The following is a 21728-nucleotide window of genomic DNA, read 5'->3' as shown; positions in this document are numbered from 1 at the left end:
TTAATTTGGCCTCTGTTGATCAATCAGCTATCAGAGGTGGCAAGGTGAGAATCCTATTAGTGGTTACCTCAGAAGTATGTCTCTGTTTCTCAGTTCAGTTTTAAATATCATACTCAAATAGCTAAACAGTGATTCCACCTGTAAAGCTCTTTATAAATCAGACACAAATAGTTTTGATGCATTTGAAAGAAATAAATGTCATAGCAATACCTTCTTTGTAATAGGGAAATTGCAGTATTCTAAGGAAAGAAAATGTCCTTCCTGAGGTAACGTATATAAAATACTTTTTTAATAATAATCCTTGTTAGCCAGGATGGCATACTGTACAGTAAACTCCTTTCTCTGTAATGTTCAGAGTTCAAATAATTGAAAAAAGGATGAAGATATCATCAGAAGTACTGAACTCATTGGAAAAAATAATAGTTTTCTGTTTGTTTGGGGTTTTTTCCCCTATCACAACAAGTCAAGTTCTACTTTCCATTCCCATACTCTAAATCTGATGTAAGAGCAACTCAGTTGGCATCTCTGTGGATTTAACAGAGAGGAACTGAGAGCAGAATGAGACCCAACATCTATGTAAATATTGACAATTTTAAATGACAACTAAGGGTTCATGGCAGCAGTGTGGTTTTGAAAAAGTGGCTGCAGAAATAATCCAACAGTCCCCAGGACACAAACAAGGACGAATATCCAGAGAAACAGCCTGTCCACTACCATGGCAACATACTTCCAATCTTCAATGACCTAGAAGAAAAAGCCAATTAAAGATATTAGCAATTTGTCATATTCTTTTGCTCTTCCTCTTGCTAATGCTGCGGTTTTGTTTACAAAAAATAAAAGGAAACAAATCTCAAGGTTCAGGGAATAAACTGACTTTAGGCTTAGGAAGGGATTTTTCTTCTACAACCATTCTAGGCAGTGGAGAAAAATACTGTAAATATTTCTTAGCTGTCTTGGATGCATCGGGTACTGAGCGTGGCTGCCTGGTGGAAGCCAGTCCGGAAGGACCCACAGTGTAATCCAGTTAAGGAATTTTTTTCTTTAATTTTAGTTTGCAGATGCTATTAATCTCAGTGGACAAAAATTGATGGTGTTTACTGCTGTTAAACAAGGTTAGCTTCAGAGTTCTTTTCTTGTCAGCAGTCATCTTAATCAAGGGTTTTAATGCATATTAACACTGTTGCTTTTATTAAAATCCCTTTTTGCCTTGCATATGTTGTCTGTGAAAGTCATGGCCTTAGATTCTGTTCTCAAACTGAAGTGACTATCAGGTTATTATTGTGCAAGGGAAATATATCAATCTTCATTTACATCTCAGGAATTATTATTTTTTCCTCTCTCATTGATTCTAGTTACACATGGGACATCCTCACCTCAATGACTTTACCGTGCTTGTCAATTATCTCATGTCTTCTATTAGAACATTACATATTTTTCCTTCAGTGCACACTTTTAATTTCCACTGCTGCTAATGGGAATTGTGTGCTTCTGAAATCAGACTATAGTAAATGTACATGAACAGTTGTTACCAGACCGTGATAATGAAGGAAGAAAGCAGAGATTAAAATTATAAATGTAGGAAAGTGATATGTAATATCAGAGGACCTTGTGTGAAAAGTATTCAATTAATTTTTATTGCATAAAATACCCTCGAAAATTGTTCTTAATATCAAGCGGAGGCTTTGTAGATCCTTTAGTATGCAACACATTCTTGCAAGAATTTCTGAGCCATTAGAAAACTTCTTTTCTGCTCTATGAAGTCTGCTTCTGTTCAGTGAGTTTCAATGTTTACAAGCTCATGTCTAATGTTAATAGCTGATATTCTTTATTTATATTGACAGTAATTTCAGCTAATGGAAAACATGAAATACTCAGCAGCATGCTCCTCAAGGGACTTCTGCAAGATCAGGAACCAGACTTTATTTAATTTGCTTGGCTGAGGGAGGGAGAGCACAACAGGAATAGAGAACCTAGATCTGGGATCTGGGTGAGAGAGAGGACGCTGGTAGGTATGAGGATGATTTTTCCTAACCATGGGTGCGTGTCTAAACAAAACTCTGAACCATCTGAGTTTTTCCAAGCATTATTCACAGTGTATTTGTATCAGCTTTAGTGTGTTAGCTAGTAGCACATAAGTAGGGCAAGTGAATAGGGCAGCAGCAGCACTGCTTAAACGCATCCTGGATAAAGTACTTCTCATAGCCAATAACAAGTCTGATTTAACTCAAATGAAAGAAGTGTCAGCTCTGCTGGCATTAGGATTTTGATCCTACCCCTTGAGTTTGCCATATATGGACAGATATCTTAGCCTGGAGTGGGTGTTTGCAAAGGCATTTTACCAATTTTACTAAATCTTCCTTCTATGCCCAGTTAGGTAAATAAATGCTTGAGCTGCAGGTAGGTTGTTTCTGGTTAACATGGCCTGGCCATGGGTTAAGTCATAGTCTTACTGAATACAATGGGGAAAAATATTCTTTTTCTGACCTGGAACAGAATATTATTTTTTTCACCTGCCAAACACTACTCGAATGTGACAACACAGCTTTTTCAAGGGTGTATCATGACTTACTGGGCAATCGGCATTCTCTCTTTGTAGAAATAGCCATGTTACTTTCCAGGAGAGTATCGGCGTTTACCAAATTGCTGTTCGTTAAGTTCTTTTAACGGCAAAAATTATTTCCTCTTATAAGCTATAGCTAGAATCTCTCTAAAAACTTTAGAATAGCTAGGGAGTTCAAACATGCTTTCTGAAGAACAGCGTGTTACAGAGGAGGGCAGGAGATGAAGTTTGGAAAGACCGGGATGATTTCTCATTTTTACTTACACTCTGGTCGTTGTCATCGCTTTTCATGTGCTCTGCTATAAAACTGACTCCATCAATTGCTTCTTGGACTTCAGGAGAAAATTTCATGCCTGTTCTTAACCTAAAATCTCGATGGCTGCTGACATTGTCAAGAGTCTCAGTGATTTTCATATCATATTTTTTGGCAGAGGCTGTATTCAAAAAATAGGTAGAGTTCTTGTAGAAGTCAGCTGGGTCCATACAAGGATTTTCTGCTTTTGTCTTTTTGCAGTTGCACAGCTTTTGCCGTGGAGAATTATGTTCTGGACGCTTCATGAACAGATAGGCTGGGAGTCTTTCAAGGAAAACCAGCTTTACCCAAGGGGGCATAGTGTGAGTACTTGGAGATCTATGGTGGACATTGAGTACACAGACACTGGTCACTATTGAGAAGGTCACTAGTACCATTGTAAACATGAGATACTTCCCAATCAGTGGAACATCTAGAGATGTTGGAGGGACAATTTTGGAGATCAGCAGCAAGAACACAGTCAAGGCAAGCAACACAGATATGCATAAGGTCATTTTTTCACCACAGTCCGAAGGCAAGTAGAACACCAGGATGGCTAAGGATGTAATTAGCACACAGGGAATGATAAGATTGATGGTATAAAAGAGAGGTTTCCTTTTAATAATGAAGTCATATGTCACATCGACATAACTGGGGTCCAAAGGATTTACAGTCCTTCTTCCTGGGAGGGCTACGATGTCCCACTCTCCACTTGGCGTAAAGTCGTCCATGCTTGCCATGGAAGTTTTAAGCACCATATCAATTTCTGTATGATCATATGTCCAAGACCGGAACTTTAATGTGCAGTTTTGTTGATCAAATGGGAAATGCTTAACTTCAATCTTGCAGGCACTCTTGTAAATGGCTGGTGGCAACCAGCAAATGCTTCCATTATTCTTTACAATTGCATTTGTGTATAGCGAAACTTCATATGTGCCATCCGCACTAATGAAACAAGAGGAAAGAAAAAGGAGAGAAGATAATAAAACATTAAGAGGAAAAACATAGCTCAAAACAGAAGCACTCTGACATTCTTGGTCTTGTGGGCCTCAGTTGTTTCTAGCATCAAAGTTTAGTAATATTTTGATTTTGAAATCTATGTTGTAGGGAACTATAACTTGATAGGGAGATTCATGTACGCATTTCTCCCAGTCAGAGAATTGATATTTGGTCCAATACTTACAAAAATTATTTTATGAAATTATTATTAAATAATAAATATGCATCTCTATTTCATCCAAAGAACTCAAAGTATTTTGTAAATGTTTGTTAAAGTAATTAAGGCTTACTACGTCTCTGAAGGCTGAGTAAAAATGAGATCATCCAGCATGAAAATGGAGGTAGCTTTGATCTGGAACACAGCCACTGCTAAGAGCACGCAGCAACACTCCTAAATGACTTGGGCGAGGAAATAAGGATGAGCAGTGTTAGTTAGAAATGCAGGGAGATTGTAGGCAGAGGAAATGTAATTATATGGTTTATAATTTATTGTGTCACTCCGGTTAATGTTTACTTATTACAAAACCAGGGCAGACAAGCCACAGTGTTCTTAAGGCCCACAAATAATCCTGGCTTTGTATCTCCTCCAACTGCCAAACTTCCACTGGGAGAGTCTTCTATGTTTTGATGGACCCTTTAATTCAGGGAGAAGATCATTATCAGTCAGTAGTCAATATCTACTCCTGTCCAGTGTTTCTGGGCAAACAACTTAGGGCTGTTCAACCTAGAAAGTATCCTGAGGTAGAACTGTGAAGTGGTCAATTGCTGGTAAATATTATTGAAATTTAGTGTTTCTGAGTGTATTCACTGCATCTTCTCAAGTGTGCTATGCAATACCTTTCAAACTCAGCCAACCGGGCTACCAAGGGAAAACGTAACAGTAGGAAGGAACAACTATTAGTGACTGTCTTTCTTGAGAGATGAGGAAACTCAAAGGTTTGTTCCTATGTCAATCAATCGCTTTTATTAAAAACTGGGACTGCAGAGAAGAGTCTGGACTAGATACATCCCACATGCTTTCCTTTTGATAAACAAATATCCATGTAAAGAAATGCATGTAACCTAAAGACAGTATGTTATCTGCAAAAATATAAGACCAAACTCACTGCAAGTGTAAACGAACAAAGTTCAACTATAGTTAAGTAGCACCCTTCTATTTGAGTGGAAATGTGCTCCTTAAAAGGTAACAAAAAATCTAATGAATCACTTGCTTGTTGACAAGACATCATGGAAAATAGAGCTACTTCAGTGCTAAGGTTGATTTTTTTTTCTAAGCAGAGAAGTGCTACAAGTATCCAAGGCTTGGCACATGTGTAGCTGTTGTCCAGATGGGTTACATTTGGCTCTGGAAGGGCCTAGGTGTTGCGAACCCTGGTGCCTGCCGCTGAGCTGAGACCCTTGTAGCTAATCCATGTAGGCAGCGAAACAACCAGATGCAGAAGCGAGTGGCTACAGCATACAAGGGCCATTAGCTCATTGCCAATAAAATTCCTATTTTTTAGTAAAGAAATTGTATCTTATTTCTCACGTCTGTATCTCCCTGAGTTAGATTTACCGTTATACTGTACAATGTACTGGGTAGACTCCTGGGCTGAGACTATGTAGGTTCTTCTGCTGGCTGCCCCTGGCTCAGCTGTGGGACAGAGGCTGGGCTGCTGGTGCTGTCTCAGTGCTCTCTGCAGTCCTGTGCACAGCCTACATAGGGACAGAGCTGTGAGGCATGGGGATGCTCTTTGTGTTTTCCTTAGCACCTTCTTGAGTGCTGATGCCTATGAACACTGCTTCAGCAGCAGAAAGTTACAGGGGGTTGTCCTTTGTCTAAAATTTTAATTTGATGCCTTGTACTAATGTAAGACTCCAATATGGTGAGGCTAAAAGCGTGTTCCTCTACAGTTAAGAAGCCTTGTAAAACTGTTTCTTTCCATTCTTACAATCCATTAAATGGTATAGTTTGGCGAATAAGGAAGAAAGAAGCAGAGGGCGGGGGCACGATTTACCAGAACAAGATTTGACCAGGCAGAGTACATCCTAATCCACTGGCTGAATTATTTTGTGACTAATACAATAGCTTTAAGTCTTTCTCAAATCTGATTTCCAGTAGTAGGATTCCAGGGACTTAACTTAGTTATATATAAACTTCCTAGGTTTCCCATCTGTATATGTTCATAAACTGTCATATGCTCATGAATTCATTGGTTTTCAAAGTATCATGAAAGGATATTATAAGTTTTGATTTTTTTTTCCCCAAAGACTTGATATCATCTACTTCAGGGCTTTGCTAGAGACTTAAAAACAAAAAAACCTTAACAGAACAAAATTGGTAGTTAGCTCTTTGTTTGAAAGAACTGAAGTATGGTCTAGCGCCAAGCTTTTATTTTTCTCAGTACTGTAAAGCAACAGGGTCAAATGTTGACAGATTTATTATTTATTCTTATAATTGATTTTTTTAATGCTTTATGAAAATAGAACATAATTTGGTTTTGTAAATGAATATTAACTCATGGAGTTCTGGTACTTGTGAACTTTGTAACAGATTTATGTCCTGGAGTCTGTGGTGGAAGGGGTGGGGGGAGAAGAAGTAGGAGACAAAAATGTGGCTCAGAACCTAAGATGTCCGATAGAATTCCAGATGTCTTGTCTATGTCTTGTCTTCTTGCAAACATGACCAGTGTACGGCTGTGCTTCTACTTACAATTCATGCTTTCCATATAGTCTAGTTTGATACAGATCTGTGTCTCAGTTGTGAGCCTTGTCACGGATCCTCTGGTGTTGTAACAGCTCACACTGCAGATACGCTCCAGGTCTGCCAGAATTTCTTTAACCAGAGCCCTGATTTTACTAAAATTATCTTTGAGGCCATACCCCAGTCAGATACACTTGATACTGGCTAAAAGTTACAAAATTCAGTTGTAGAATTTTGTCTGACCTACTTCATTGGTTCTGATGCTTGCTTCTTGATACATAGTTAAAACTTTGTTCACTGTCTGCATAAACTACAGAAGTTTTACTTACTTATTGTAAAGCACAATGTCTGGCAACCAGATGTGTTTTGCAGGTATTCTCAGCTTATTTATTCCTTCATAGTCAGAGGGCTTCCAAGCCAAACGATAATCAATCCACTCCTAAGAGAAGAATTGTACAGTAGTGATGGGAGCATCCAGACCAGCACAAACAAAACAATCACTGTGATGGGATGAAAGCAGTCACGTTTGTGGTTTGCAAGAGCATGCCTCTGTGGCTTACGTTACCTGGTTCAACCAGACGTTTGTAGTCATGATCTGCTCCCGTTCATTCTGCAGGGAAAAAGAGAGAGAAAAGCTGTCCTCTAAAATGTTTCACTTTATTGCAGTAATAAGATTTATTCAGTGGGCTTTTGAGGATATTTCCAACTGCGCAGCATGATTTCATCTAGTGTATTTCAAGACAGGCATTTCTCTGCTGGTAAGATGGCCAGTCTTGTGCACACACAAATAAATAGTAACCCCACAAGTATAGAACCCCAAGTGGCTTTTAACAAGGACAGTTGTGACTGCAGTGAGTGTGGCTATTTGGGAACAATTACCACCACCCTGCCAAGCTGGTTTCCCCCCATCCCATGCCCTGTGGATTTGATTTGAAACAGAAGGCACATTTGACCACTAGGAAGGCCTAGATTAACTTGTGTGAGGTCTATGTAAGGTTTGTCATGTAAGCTTTCAGCTGGCAGTCTCTGCTTCGTGGTACTGCTGTCTCTCTGGAGCAGTCCAGAAGAGAAATCTGTCTGCAGCAGATCTGTGTGGCTGGGACTCTACTGAAGGGACAAGGTAGGAGGTCAAAGAGTCAGAAGTATTTCTGCAGGACAACAAGTTAATTCTCCAATACTGAAGATGCTTGTTAGATTGTTAGAGCCTATAAGATGCCCAGTTTTGCTTTCTGCTGGAAGAGTGAGGATATAGAGGGCTGGGGACTGAGCTGTGCCATTCTTGATCCTTGCCCATTCATCTATTCTGTTGAGCTTGTTGATCGCTGGGGCCTGTGGGGGCAAGATACCTTGCTTTTTATGCCCAGAATCCGCAGTCTGGGAGGACACTGTACTAGTGGTGGCAGTGCACTGCGTGAGGATGCATGTCTCTGTCCAGGTGGAATTCTACAGGAGAGAGGGAGCACTTGTCCCAGAGTGATCTGGTATACATGACAGTATATCCTGTATAAATCAGCCTGCACATGTGTATGAAAGCTCATCTGTTTGTACAGTTTCCCTTATGTTCCATCAGTGTCTCTCTCTTTTCCTTTTGAATTTCAGGATATAAATTATATAAGTCTCTTAAAGTTTGCAGCAGTCCAGTCACTGGCCCATACACAAATTCTGGCAGGGAGGCAGTCGTCTGTATCCTCTTTTTCATCCAGGGAGAGAGCAGCAGGGTTGAAAGCTCTGATTCAGGAAATTATTCCCACTTATGTGCTGGATCTTGTTCCCACTGCGTCAATACTAAACCTCTCTTGGCATCGAGGTGTGTATTTGTACCTTGGAAGAACTGTTAAACATACACTAACCTTGTGAGTGAAAATGTCTTTCAGACCCATTGAAGTAATTTTTATTGAATATGAGGAGTCGCTTACATGAGGATTGTTTTAACCATGTTAAGCTATTCCATCCGGAGCTAACATGTCTTTTTCTTTACAACATTTGACTATTCTTTGCTGATATGCCTGATATGCCATGAGATTTTGAGCTGGCTTCGTAGCTTGTTTTCAGGCCATTCAGCCACATTTCTTTGATGCAAGCAGCAGAAGATGGTTTAGCATTGTGTACACAGTCCAGGATAGATCCTGACCTGGTATAACTTACTGTAGCTGTACTGAAATCAGTGGAATGATTTTGATTTTTTGATCAATGGAATTTTATTGGATGAAGATCTGGTTGCTGTCCTTTATTGCTTAGGCATAGACTGATCTCCCTGTTGTAGCTGCATTCTGAAGTATAAAAACAGTAAATCCTGTGTATGGGCCCTGCCTACTAAGTGTTATCATGTAAACTAGAAAATAACAGAGATGTAGTAATACCAATAGGACTTCTTCTTAGAGTGCTGTGCAGATAGTAATGAATGAAAAGGCATAACCTAATTTGAACTTACCACGCTGATGAGCTGTGCCAGGGAAACCTGCAGTTCTATAGATACCAACTGGGATGAGTTGACAGCTGGTCGAATTAACTTATTGTACCTGTCGGGACTCAGTAGGTGGTTCATTAGCTTTTCTTCAGCATCTGCTGCGGTGCTTCCTGTAAAACATCACATAACAGGATTATAGAAGGGAGACCAAGTGACATGATGTAGGGATCACAGAATTTCTGTGCATCAGATTGTCTTCATGAAATAATGAGGGCTTTTGATTTTCCTAAAGACTGTAGGCTTGTGTGAACAGAAGTATATGGTGCTTGCACCAATATCTGTTCTGCTGAAGTTGACTGTCTGTCACAGAGCATAGATCAAAGCAGATAAATCAGAACTCTTCGGGTTTTTTTCACAGTAAAATGTGACACTCAAATTGATAGATACTTTTGGGAGTACATTCAGAAATAGAAACTGGGAGCAAACCACCCTCTTAATAACAGAAGAAGAATGTTTCAACAATCCAAATGCAGGGAGTCTGGCTGTGACTTCTCTCTTTAGCGTCGTAGGAGAGAGAGAGTTGCAGGCATACGTACAAATTGGAAGACTGATCTGTGTAGGGAAAACCAGGGGATGAGCTGCAGGAGTCATAAGGGTTTTTTAATGATTGGGAGTTCTTTGGTAGCTAGTGATGCTTCTGTTTCAAAACGATTTTATTTGAAAACCTGAGGCAATATGTAAGCCTTATTTTATGTGGAAATGAAACCTGATTTATGGACTAGCACAAATACTGTGAATCTTAGATGGCCAAAGCTGGAGTTCAGTGACTGCAAAATATAGTATCTGCAGGATACTATCAAAGAAGCCTGAACATCCTCCATGGAGCACAACAGCTTATGGCACAACCCCAGAGGTAACTGGATGTGTTCCCATGTTCTTGCATGTGCTTTTTAAAGCCATTCTAGTGGACTTTTCAAACTGCTATTGGCTACATAATAATACTGATGACTAATGTCCTGGTAACATCCTGCCAACAGAATTGACTCAGAGAGATTCTGCTGTATGTCGAGTAATTCTGTGTTGTGTTATACAGCTGATGGTGATGGACACAGGTGTTAATGAAAATAGATTCTAATCTGATAGAACAATTCTTCCATAGGAAAGGGCATCCAAATCAACCCTAGATATTGCAGAAATGAGGATAGTGTCCCTACAGCATACTTGCTTCATTATTCCCCAGAACAGTTCCACACAGTAAAAACCACTGGCCACGCAAGTGTTTTAAATTTGTGGTACATTAATTTTTTCTGTTTTTTTATATTGTAGCATATCCATGAGATCCAGAGAAAGGCAGACATCAAAAGGCGCCAGGATCACATAAGCAGCCAAAGTTTGTGTGCATTTCTAGAAGGTGCCTAGTTTCCATGTGAACTGGGCTGTAAGTTGCTAGGGGGAACAAGTCTGTCTTGAAACTTGGTACTTCTGAATTCCACTGAGATTAAAAAAATACTATAAGAACTTCTTGTTTCTGATCCAGTAAGAAAGTGGAGAGACATAAAAGGAAACATCGTCAAACAGATTTTTCACATCTAAGAACAGCTTTTGCTCAAGCTCTGGGGAAAAGTTGAGATAAACACCAGGCTTGTTTTAATTCTTTTAAGACCAGCATATGCTATGGCATTGGTAGAACAAATTTTGTCACATATACTTAACCATAACATTGTTCTTCAGAATAGGCTTCTCAAATACTTCCCAAGCCACGTGGGAAAACTAATTTGGGTGAATACATCTGTGTTTGTCAGGTCGGTTTGTTTTTTGCGTCACACTTGCTTTGTACCTCCCCGCAAGTCATTAAAGCCCTAGTACCATGTGATATTTCAATATTACATTTATTCTCAATGTAAGCCTGCCTAATCAAAGGCTTATCAGTCTAGAGCTATGCTGATCCTCGCTAAGATCCAGATTCTGTTTTTTCTTGTGTATTGCAACCAAGATAGAGCTAAATTTTATACTATGAAGAAAATGGGGCTGCACTCTAGGAATGAATTCTTCTGTGTTTATAAGGATAGGTGAGAAGCCTTGTAGTAGCTAAAGAGAGAATCTTGGTTATTTTATTGTGTTGTTATGGTTTTTTTTTTTAACAAACATTTCCACTGTTGCATATGTAAGTGAGGTAAACAGATGGCTATAATTCAGATATAAATAAATTGTCATTTCGTTTGTTTCATACAGTGGTCACTGAATGCTGCTAGCAAAGACAGTGAATTCTTGTTTGAATTGTTAAATATCTTTTCACTGTGTTGCCATCTTTTTCTGTAAATATTCTAGCATATGCAGTATTTGCTAAACAGCAAGTAAGAAGTAGGAACTGCAGAATATTTGCAGAAAGCTAATTCTGAATCTGTAATAATCCTATTCTCTGAAACCTGGTTTTAGCAATCATAGTCGTCTGGTCTGCAAATCAAAACGTACTGTGAGGTCTGCATGTCTGATGAGAACAGATCAGATTTCGAAGTACTGACTCTGTCAATAAACTTTATGCAGATGAATGGCAGGCCACGACTTAATTATAAAAAAGGGTTTGTTAAATAATGAATCCCTTTAAGAAATTATTATCTGTTATTAGGGAAGGGGTTCTGTAATGAATAATTCTTTATAAAATTGCCATCCCATCCCAACCTTTAAATAACTTAATCATCAGAAATAAAGATCGAAGGGGCTACTCTCATCTCACTAAGATGCCTGTATCAAATACCACTAGATGTCAGCAGTGCACTGCCTTAAAGGTTGCTAAATCCAATCTCTCTGTAAATAACGAGTAAAAATGAATGATTCTTGTATAGTTTTTATAATCTATTTTCCATTACCAATCTACATATTAACCAGATGGCACCTAATGAGAACAAAATTACCAGGCATTCAAGTTCATCTTTATGTGCTTTTCATTATGTCAGTAGCCATGCATTTGAAACTCCTCCTTTTCCTCTCAGAGTTGGAAGAAATGGAAGTGCACTGTTTCCCTTACAAATTGTTTTTTTTCCAAATAGCAGTAACCACCAGAAATGTTGCAGAGGGTAGACTGACGCTTTTAGACAAAAGATTTTAACAAGAATGATGAAGCAGTCCTAATTCGGGGGTGGAGTATTTTTGTGTACTGAAAGCTGTAATAGAGAAAACACATTGGGGTTGATCCTGAGCTATGGAAATTGTTTTAGCTTCACTGAACATGCTACACATCTGCTCCATGACAAGAAGAGCAAATTGCCACGTAACTTGCAGTACACATTCTGCAGTAAGTTTGTTTTCTCTGCGGGAGTATGACCATTAAAAAAAAAAAAATGCATCAGGATGCTTCCAGTTTCACAGCAGAAGAAACAAAACCACAGACTTCATTCACTCCCCTGTGCAAACTTTCCCTTTTACATGGTCTAATTTAAATATATAGAATGAAGTAACTAGTCATCCTGTGTTACGTTGTTTATTTTCAGTGTAATGACAATTATGTTGGAGTGATTTCCACAGAACAGAATAAGGAGCAATGTTGACAAATACAGGCAAGTGCACTGTTATCACTGTCTAAATTGCAAAATTTAACATAAGGCATGTTTCCTTCCTTTCCCTGACTTCAGTTATTTTAATAAATGTTGAAATAGCATTTGTTTAGAAATAATATATATTGTAGTATATGTTGTCATTTTTCCTCTCTCCCAAATAACTCATGTGGATAATATATATACCAAATTCTCATCTATAATTAGTAAAGAGCAAGCAAGAAGCAGCAATAAGACAATCTCATTATCTTTGAAATTACTTCGTGTTGTTGTTACTTCTCAGTGTACTCTTGGGTAAAAAGATTTATATAACAATGCACGCTAATTTGGAATGCGTATTGTTCCAATGGAAATAGTGGTGAATTTACTGTATTTTAAAGACTATTTTAATTTCTACACTGCAATTAATGCAAACAAAAAGGAAATACTAATGGGTTTAAAAGTGTGTAATCTAAGAATATAAAGTAGGCCCTCACTCTTCACTTGTTACAAAGCAGATGTTTTCTAAAGTTGCCTTTCAGTGACTGAAGAAACAAAACAACTGTGGGATGAATAGGCAATTATGGGAAAGATGTGATTTTTTTTCTCAGTTCAGTTTCAGCCAGTTTCACTCTGAATACTTCAGTGGAGTCCCTCCGTGTGAAGAAGCTCCCACGGTAAATGCACTATTTCATGCCGCTGCCGGGCTGTGCATGTTGGCTAAAACATGTGCAAGAAATCCTGGTGGACTGAAGAAAATGTTCTTAATGTATATTTGCCTTTTTTTTTTTTTTAAGCATATATTTACATATTTTAACTTAATTTACACCATTTACATATTAATCAAACTATTAGAAAGTATGAACTTTGCAAAATATATGAACTTGAGCCAATAATTGTAGAGGGATGAGATCTGTCTTATTTATGGTTCATGTCATGGTCCATTTTTTTATTTTTTCACTCTCCACGCAATACCTGCTTTTCCCATCAGACATGATCCTGGGAGCATCTAAAGGGATATTATTTAGTGATTATCATTGTCAGCTCCTACTGTTCTGTCATTTTATGTCCAACTTATGTCTGTCCATATCCATTGTAGTGGATTTGCTGATACCGAACGAGCCAGAAACAACACTAAAATAATCAATTTCATGCATCCTCTTAAAGTCTGCAACCTACTGAGGTGATAGTTACAAATTGTCTGAGAGCTTATATCACAGTCCTACCTCCTAGCCCCAAAAGCTGTCGCTGTTCTGCAAACTGTATCTGAAAGAAAAGATCACTTACCGTTAAAATAAAAGGAGCCCACTACAAAGAGAAAGAGGGTGTACGTATTCCTCATGGCAATAGCAAGAAGAGGTGGATTACTGTTCTTCAATTAAGACAGCTGGCAATAGGCTCTGTTGTCAGGGATGCACAAGGAAGAGATGTAAAAGCAAACCTGAATCTTGGAGGTATTAAATGCCTGGAAACAGACAGACAGTAGGACCTGGCAGAAGCATGCTGCAAAGTGGAGTTTCGTGAGCATAATGGTCCCTCCCCCTTTGCAGCTGTTTAAAGAGCTTTCTGAAGAGGAAAAGCACATAAGAAGAGGGAATGTAATGTGATAATGTTGAATAAGAGGAAATGAAAGAGCAAGCTAAGGAATATCATCTGCAAAACACAACTGCTTAATTCTTGCTACTAGATAACATTTAGAAGGCTTTCTGGTTAATAAGTGCAATGGGTGGGAACGGCTGTGTGGGAAGGGCTGGATGTAACTTTGTGCCATAAGACCTGTTAGTGAAAGACATGTCAATAAATTATAGCCCTCGCAGAGGGTAATTTTCTATGTCAAGAGAAAAAGTTGATTGCCTACTGCCAACCCTTTTCCATTCCAAGGCCCACATGTGATCTCTCTAAACTAGAACTCCAAAAGGCTTTTTGGGAGCAGTAGGAGAGGAACAGAGAATTTGTTGTCATTACCATTTGACAGGATTTTTAAAAGAAAGCTAAAGCAGCCTGTTGAAAAACAGCAGTAGCTATAAAGATACTCCAGAGGAGCATTAGAGAAATTCTATGTAAGTCATCTTTTACAGCCGAAGGGCTCAGCAGAGTATAGAGTATCGTGTATTTTGGGACTTGCCATGGGAAGATTTGTGTAGAAGGAAGGGGAAAGAAGGTCTTACATGTCCTTTGCAAGCACTGTAGGACAGGCTGAAGTCCCTGGAGAGAAAAAATGGTGTTAATCTTCTAAATACTGTTTTAGCTTCATATTGAGGTTCCTCTCTGCTTCAGCTGGCCGCAGGATGTAGTTCTGCGCTTGTCTCATCTCCCAACAGTCTAACACCGTTGGCTGGGATGGAGACATTCCTGATTTACCAGCATAACACACCAGACTTCTGCCTCTAGCACAGTTATTACCTGACTGGGGTTATTTGGAGAAGGTCACCTGCTGCTGATTTTAGGCAAGTTGTCAGTGTAGTGTTGAACAACTCATTGCTTTCTCCCTCAACGTTTTAGCCACTTTCTTTTTTTCACTAAATAGGCCAGTATGCTATAACTTCATTGTCTTTAAAGGAGCTGCCATCAGAGGTAGCCCAATACGTAAAGAGACTACTAAAATTTTTGGTAATTGTACTATCTACAACATACGTAACTCCTCTAAACAATCTCTTTATTATTTTTGGCCCATTTCTTTAGGGTAGGAGGATTCATTCAGTGAGACAAATGTAAAAGTACTCCCTGCATAGACTTCTACTTGGATAAAACAAGCTATCAGCTTTGATGAAGTGGCTTGTGTTGTTGCCTTCCCTTGTTCTGAAAACTCAAGGTATGTCAACTGTACCATATCCTTCACTGAGGATTCCCAGTAGTTCTTTAAAAAGCTCACAGCCTTCTACCATGAGAATGATGGCTTGTATGTTCTCACCTTTCTTCACCTGCAATCTCAAACAATTTTCTTTAATATACCTTTAATATAACACCCTCAGTTATAATCTCTCGGGTTCTATAGTGTTTTTAACTTTAAAAAATATAAAACTTTGATCTCTTATAACTACTACACTTTTATATATATACATGTGATCACTTTGTTTAGAGGTGGATTTATTGCATCTTAATGCTATGCAAACATTTCAGGTGACTAAAAGTTCTGTGGACTGTGTAGGAATTGATGGTTGATGATTTCTGTATACTCAAAAATTTTTACAGCACACTGTTGCCTTATTGTTAGCCATACCAACATAAATGTGCTGGTTTTGTTGCTTATCTTAATGATTAGGTCCAGCCTGGTATCAGAGAAACCCTGTGCTACCTCCTGCCTGTTATTTTAAGTCTTTTTTTGTGCTTTCATCACTTCCTCTTCCCTTTTATTCGCTATCTGTTAGCTGGAATTGATTTAAATTGGTGGTGTTTAGCCTGGAGAAGAGAAGGCTCCGTGGAGACCTGTGTGGCTTTTCTGTACTTAAAAGGGGCTTATAAGAAAGATGGGAACAGACTTTTTAATAGGGCCTGTAAGCGATAGGACAAGGGATAATGGTTTTAAACTTAAAAAAGGGTAAATTCAAACTAGACATAAGGACGAAATTTTTTATGATGAGAGCGGTGAAACACTGGCACAGGTTGCCCAGAGAGGTGGTAGATGCCCCATCCATGGAAACATTCAAAGTCAGGTTGGACGGGGCTCTGAGCAACCTGATCTAGTTGAAGGTGTCCCTGCCTATTGCAGGGGAGTTGGACTAGATGACCTTTAAAGGTCACTTCCAACCCAAACCATTCCATGATTCTAAATGGGACTTGGAATTCTTACCTCAAAATAGTGTGGAAATTGAGGGGAAAAGGAATGGTTTCAGTGAGCCTGCTGGGCAATCTTGTCTTTCATAATATATGGGGAATTGCTCTCAAGGAGCTGTGCCTTCAGGTACTGTGGTATGTTTGAGCAAAGTACCAGTCTGTTGGGGAAAAAAGACTGCATCTGTTTCTGTTTTTACTTTCTGATATCTGACCTATTTCTCCTTAAAGGCAAATCATTCATCTGCCAACCCAGCCTCTGTGCTTTTGCAGCAGTTACAGGAATAACAGATGTATGGACCCTGAAGTCACTGTGCTTGTACCATCTACGCTGCTTGATGCTTGAGAGTTGAGTAGTAGCTCAAGGTATAACAAAACAGGTTGGGGTTGCTTCACCAAAGCAGTGGGCCATTACAGAGCCAAAGGGTCGCAGATCATACACTGATTGCACTATTTTTGCTGCTGAAGCTGAGGTGGACAGGGAGAATTACCACAGCCGGTTTTCTTCTCTCTAGCCATATTCCTTCGTTTACCATTCACTTGTGTTTATTCATTCTGACAGATCACTGAAGGTCTTCCTTGATCACTTGTGCTATGCAATCATTTTCCCCACAGCAATGCTGCAGGATTCCATTTGTTCATTAAGCTGAGATCCTGAAATGAAAAGTCTTTTTAGTAGACATTAGCATATGTGATATTCTGGATTTGCATGTTAATGCACTGTGCAAGCATGGGAATAGCATGGCAGAGAGCCATCCACTGAACTGGCTGGGGGTTTGTTCCTGGTACTGTAATGCTTTGTATGCCTTAGGGTATTAAAGCTCTTAAATGCATGAGGAATGCAAGATGTCCAAGTGCCCAGGAAAACTGGTAGTCCCCTTTTGTGGGTTTATCATGGTGATTTCAAGGTGCCAGTTGCATCAGCAAAGAACCAGTCAGAAATGCTGGAGCTTTCAAAGTGGAAGCAATCTGGGTACAGCTGGCCTCCTTAATGAGACAGGTACAGGTATAGGGAGATTGCTGCGAAAATAAACGCATAAAGTTCAGGGCTGAGCGCATGGCTAAAGTGAATTGATAAGGGACTTCAGCTTGTTAAATACTGGCCTTGCAGAACACATAGGACTAACTTACTGTTGCACTAGCAGAACAGCTGTCACTTTCTGGTTGAAAATTGCTACAGAAAATGTCAACTAATGGCAAATTTTGTTTTTCTAGCACCTTACGTCTGAGTGAACTTTAATGATATCTGCCAAGGTCCTGGCTCATGTCAGCAGCAGCAAGGCATGCTTTGCACTCTGATTGGTTGAAAAATGGAACTTCTTACAAGTAGCTTCTGCAAATATCCAACATGGTCCCCTGCAGGTAAAATCATAGTTTTCCCTACTCACCACTGTCCAAATGAGCTCATTAGAACAGCTGTGCTGGAGCTAACATTCTGCATTCCTGGAATTTTTTTATGTTACAAATGCACTTGCAGTCCCATTAGAGATGTGTGATACCTCAGCCATTCTGTTGCTAATGTTTTTGGGTTAAGTTGTACTGCTGCAGCTTCATTTAACAGTGCTGTAGCGTGTCCCGATTTAAAGTCCACAAGGCAAAACAAAACTGTGGCACTGTAGTTCCAATAACTGTCAGCTGGATGAGCCTAGCTAGGTCCTCACACAAAACAACTGTTGGTAGAAATCAGTGGGAAGGGCAAGGATATATGGAATATTAGGTCTGTTGTAATCTAAAGCTTTGGAATTTAGTAAGCTTTTTTGGATTAGTAGATGCTTTATACTGGAGAACTAGTTTTCATCCGGAGGCTTACACTACAGTGACAGACCATGTCTATGTGGGTAATTATGTCATAAAGTCCATTTCCTACAGCACCTCTGTAATTACATTTGTTTTGCCAAATGGCTTCTAACCAATATGTACAGGTATTTCTAATAGGCTATCTTCAGGCAAGGTATAATGCCATCACGCTTTTGCAAATGACAGTGGGAAAGAGCTGTGGATGCTACCAAATTATCAGGTAAAAAGCACTCCTTTAAGGTTTCAAACGATGATACTATATGTCGGTGCCTGATATGTCATCACATTAGAATCTGCTCCAAACCCACAAAATGTTCCAAAGAATTGCCACTAATAGCACTGTGAAAACATTAACAACACAAACGATGCATACAAATGACTCGGTAGCAATGGGTGCGATTCCAGTTGTCAAAATATGAATCATTATGGATCGATGAAAAGCCGCCTTTCTGCTCTGGAATATGTCTGATGGCTGACAAAGTCACTCCTGGAAAAACAATGCTTTCCTTTTCTGGTTAATTTTTGAAAGTTGTCACCATATGCTTTGTGAGCTAGTAAGTGGGTTAAGTTTGTAGAGTATTTAAGGCAGTAATACTAAAGCCTCTAACACTGACTGATTATCATCAACATCTGTAACCTTCAGAGTGCACAAGTGTAACATGTCCAGAGAGTTCTCCAAAGCACTGCAGAAGCAGCAGCTGAGGGTGGATATGCTATTTTGGAGCTGATGCTTTTATTTTTGTCAGTCTCTTTCACTTCCTCTTACATGCTTCGAGATTCATTGCAGGGCAACCTGTTGACTGCCCAATATATGACTTGCAAACAGTCATATATTCTTTGAGAACTTTGTAAATGAAGCCATAGCCACTCTTGCAATGCCTGCATTTTGTATGAAATGAATAAAAAGGGGCTAAATATGTGCATGTTTAAGAATGCATCTTTGCTAATGCCAGTGTATTCCTATATGCAGTGTAAGCATTTTCGTGTGGTCTTACTTTTTGAAGTAAAAACTCTAAATGTAAATTCCAGGAGTAGGAAGCTCTATTTCTTACATTTATGTACGTTGCTACGTTATTCTGACTAAGAAACTGTGCTTCCTTGCCTGCCAAATCACTGGAATTGTTGCCCAGTTTCCAGTTTTAGTGTAACGGTAGAGTGTGTTACATCTCTTGGTAAAGGTCCAGTTATAAGTTTTTAGTATTTACAATATGTTTCCTAGATTCAGTACAATTGCCCCTTTTAATCCTAATGACTGTCACTAATCACTATTCTGCTTTATCAAACTGAACGTAAGAGTCAGTTAGTAAGGATTTATTCCCAGCTTTTTCAGTATTTATACCTTCCTACTGAAACATCTGGAATGTCCTATAGTGAAATCCTACAGCAAACAACTGTTTACTATGGGTGCCAAAAATTATAAAGCATATAACAGTCCTGTGAAATAAAACATAACTATCCCAAGAGTAAAGATAGTAAAGAGTAACCAGCCTGTGCTAAGGCAAATACACATTCAACTATGCAGGTTGAAATTTTAATACTGTTTACTACTACTGTGTTTTCTGCAGTAATTGGTAAGCTATTGAGAAAAGCTCTACCGTCTACTAAAAGTACATGCTATGAATAAGTCACACATGATATTTCCGAGCTGTGTGTGGAATCTAATGTTGCAGGGCCAGACCTGCAGATCTTGCTCAGACTGTAGTGTGATGTGAGGTTTATCTATGAGGTTGGCAAATTTTGTACCACACAGAGTTGTATTAGAAGGACCACTGCAAATGATTTTTCTTCTCAGGATGCCTCTATATACTGCAGGATGCTAATAGCAATAGATAAGTTCCTGGTGCATGCATGTTCATCTGGAAAACCCAGAAGTGCTCTGGTGCAGAGCACATCACTGCAAAATTGTGAAGAGTTTTTCTTGATTTCTAACTATCACTCTTCTTCACTGAGGCAGACCTGCACCCTACTACCTCCTTCCTTGCTTTCGCTGTGTTGGGCCCATGCCAGGATAGTGATGGCTGTTTTGTACACTAGGACTTTTAGGATGGGGCATTGGCATGCGTGGATTATTCTTCTGTTATTGAGATCACTTCTGTGCCAGAAAAAAACCAAATCCACAACTGTTTATGGCAGAGTCCAAAGGTTTCTCTCTCCCACCCATGAGGAAGGGAATCAGAACATCTGTATCTGCACATCCCTTCAAATGAAGGAGTAGGAGAAGAGTGAATGACAATTGTACTGTTTGAGATTGACCTTTTTATTTGGAACTGCTGTATTTCAAAATAAGGCGATTTTGGAAAGTGCAGAAAAAAAGAGGGCTTTAGGATACAAGACTGAGAGCCAAAAGACATGGGCTTTGTTCTAAGCTCTACCATGAGTCTCCAGGGCTGTGTTTAGATAGGTACCATCCCTGCCCAGTACTCCAGTTTCCCCAGGTGTAAAGCAAAGATAAAGATTTGCAGAGAATTTACAAATGTTTGTAAAGGGCTTGGATGCCAAGGAATGAAAAAGAATCATGAAAACATGAGGAACGCTGTATTACTGTGGCTTTCACACTCATGCTTCTACTACCAAAGAGGCTTTTGCTTGTTCTTTAACGAGCTAATGGAATGGATACTGGGTTTGTCTGTCATGAAGCTAACCTGGCAATACTGCTTCATCAGGACTAGTAATCATTAACATCCTTTTAACTTTGTAATCCCTTTTTTTTCCCCCCCTTCTCCTTAAAGACAAAGATCCAGATGTGGCTAGAGTGGTGAATACCTCTTGAGCAATAACATTAAGCGTTGCCAGAAGCCCATTAAGGAGTTTGAGACTGACTGGACTTCTAACTTCTAGTTTTCAGGCTTCTGGAATTTTAAAGTACCAAGACTCTTAGTGCAGCACAGGAGGTTGTTAGTGAGATTCCTTTTTATTTTAATTGCTTTGAAGGGGCATTATGGAAAATAAAATCCAGTTTCAGGTCTAAAAAAGTTTTGCTGGAGGTCGACTTTGTTATGGCTGCTGTCAGTGAGAGCTGGATCCCTGTTTGGAGTCAGCTTTAGCTAGCCCAGCAGACAGCCCAGTCTTACGGCTCTCCTGTAAGACCCTCCTGTGCAGAGTTCTTTGGGTTCCTGTAACCTTCTTGTGGTTACAGAGTGGTGAGAACAAATATGAAGTCTACATAGACTTACGTAAGAGAGCAGAAATGGCTGCTGTTTCTGCTTCCTGGCAGATGCTGAAACTGAAAGCGCAGACAGTGCGTTGGTTCTGAGAAGAATCAAACGGGCAACCCTAGAACAGTTGTCTGCAGAAGCATGGAAATTCGAAGTAGAAGCTATTTGGTCCTATTTTTGGTAGAACAGAGCTGTATGCTTTCTGTGATTTTAATGTCAGAGACCCTGACAAAGCTGGCTCTTGCTTGCAAAGTATTTGACATATAACGTGGATGTATTTGATCTCTCTAAACTCTTAAAAAATTAAACATGTTAAATGTAAAGAAATGCGGCCAGGACAGATGTACAGGGCATGTGGTTCTGTAAATATGGGAATGCAATAAGCATAAAATCTTCAATGTGAGTGACTTCCCTCAAGGTCACTTAAAAGGTGTTTGGGTACAAGTTGGATCTGTTCCTGCTGCAGTGCAGAGAGGAATGGAACTGAAAACACTGGAGGAAAAGGTCTCACAGGTGGAGATGCAGGCACAGCCT

At 39.4% G+C, this 21728-nt stretch overlaps 1 protein-coding gene across 1 annotated transcript; it reads right to left on the bottom strand.

Moving 5' to 3' along the window:
* CHRNB4 (cholinergic receptor nicotinic beta 4 subunit) lies at positions 1-13932 on the bottom strand. Its single transcript, XM_009469667.2, has 6 exons — positions 13759-13932; positions 8966-9111; positions 7100-7144; positions 6864-6973; positions 2825-3797; positions 1-744 (listed from the first exon to the last, which is right to left on the bottom strand). The coding sequence occupies exons 1-6, from the start codon at positions 13811-13813 to the stop codon at positions 604-606; spliced, it is 1470 nt and encodes a 489-aa protein (XP_009467942.1). The 5' UTR covers positions 13814-13932; the 3' UTR covers positions 1-603.
* Positions 13933-21728: the final 7796 nt, after the last annotated feature.

This window comes from Nipponia nippon, unplaced genomic scaffold (genome assembly GCF_047370975.1).
Source record: "Nipponia nippon isolate SJK-2023a ecotype South Korea unplaced genomic scaffold, ASM4737097v1 scaffold_9, whole genome shotgun sequence".
NCBI classification, from domain to species: domain Eukaryota; kingdom Metazoa; phylum Chordata; class Aves; order Pelecaniformes; family Threskiornithidae; genus Nipponia; species Nipponia nippon.
The sequence above is the reverse complement of the archived record's forward strand: the minus strand, read 5'-3'. Positions and strand labels throughout refer to the sequence as shown.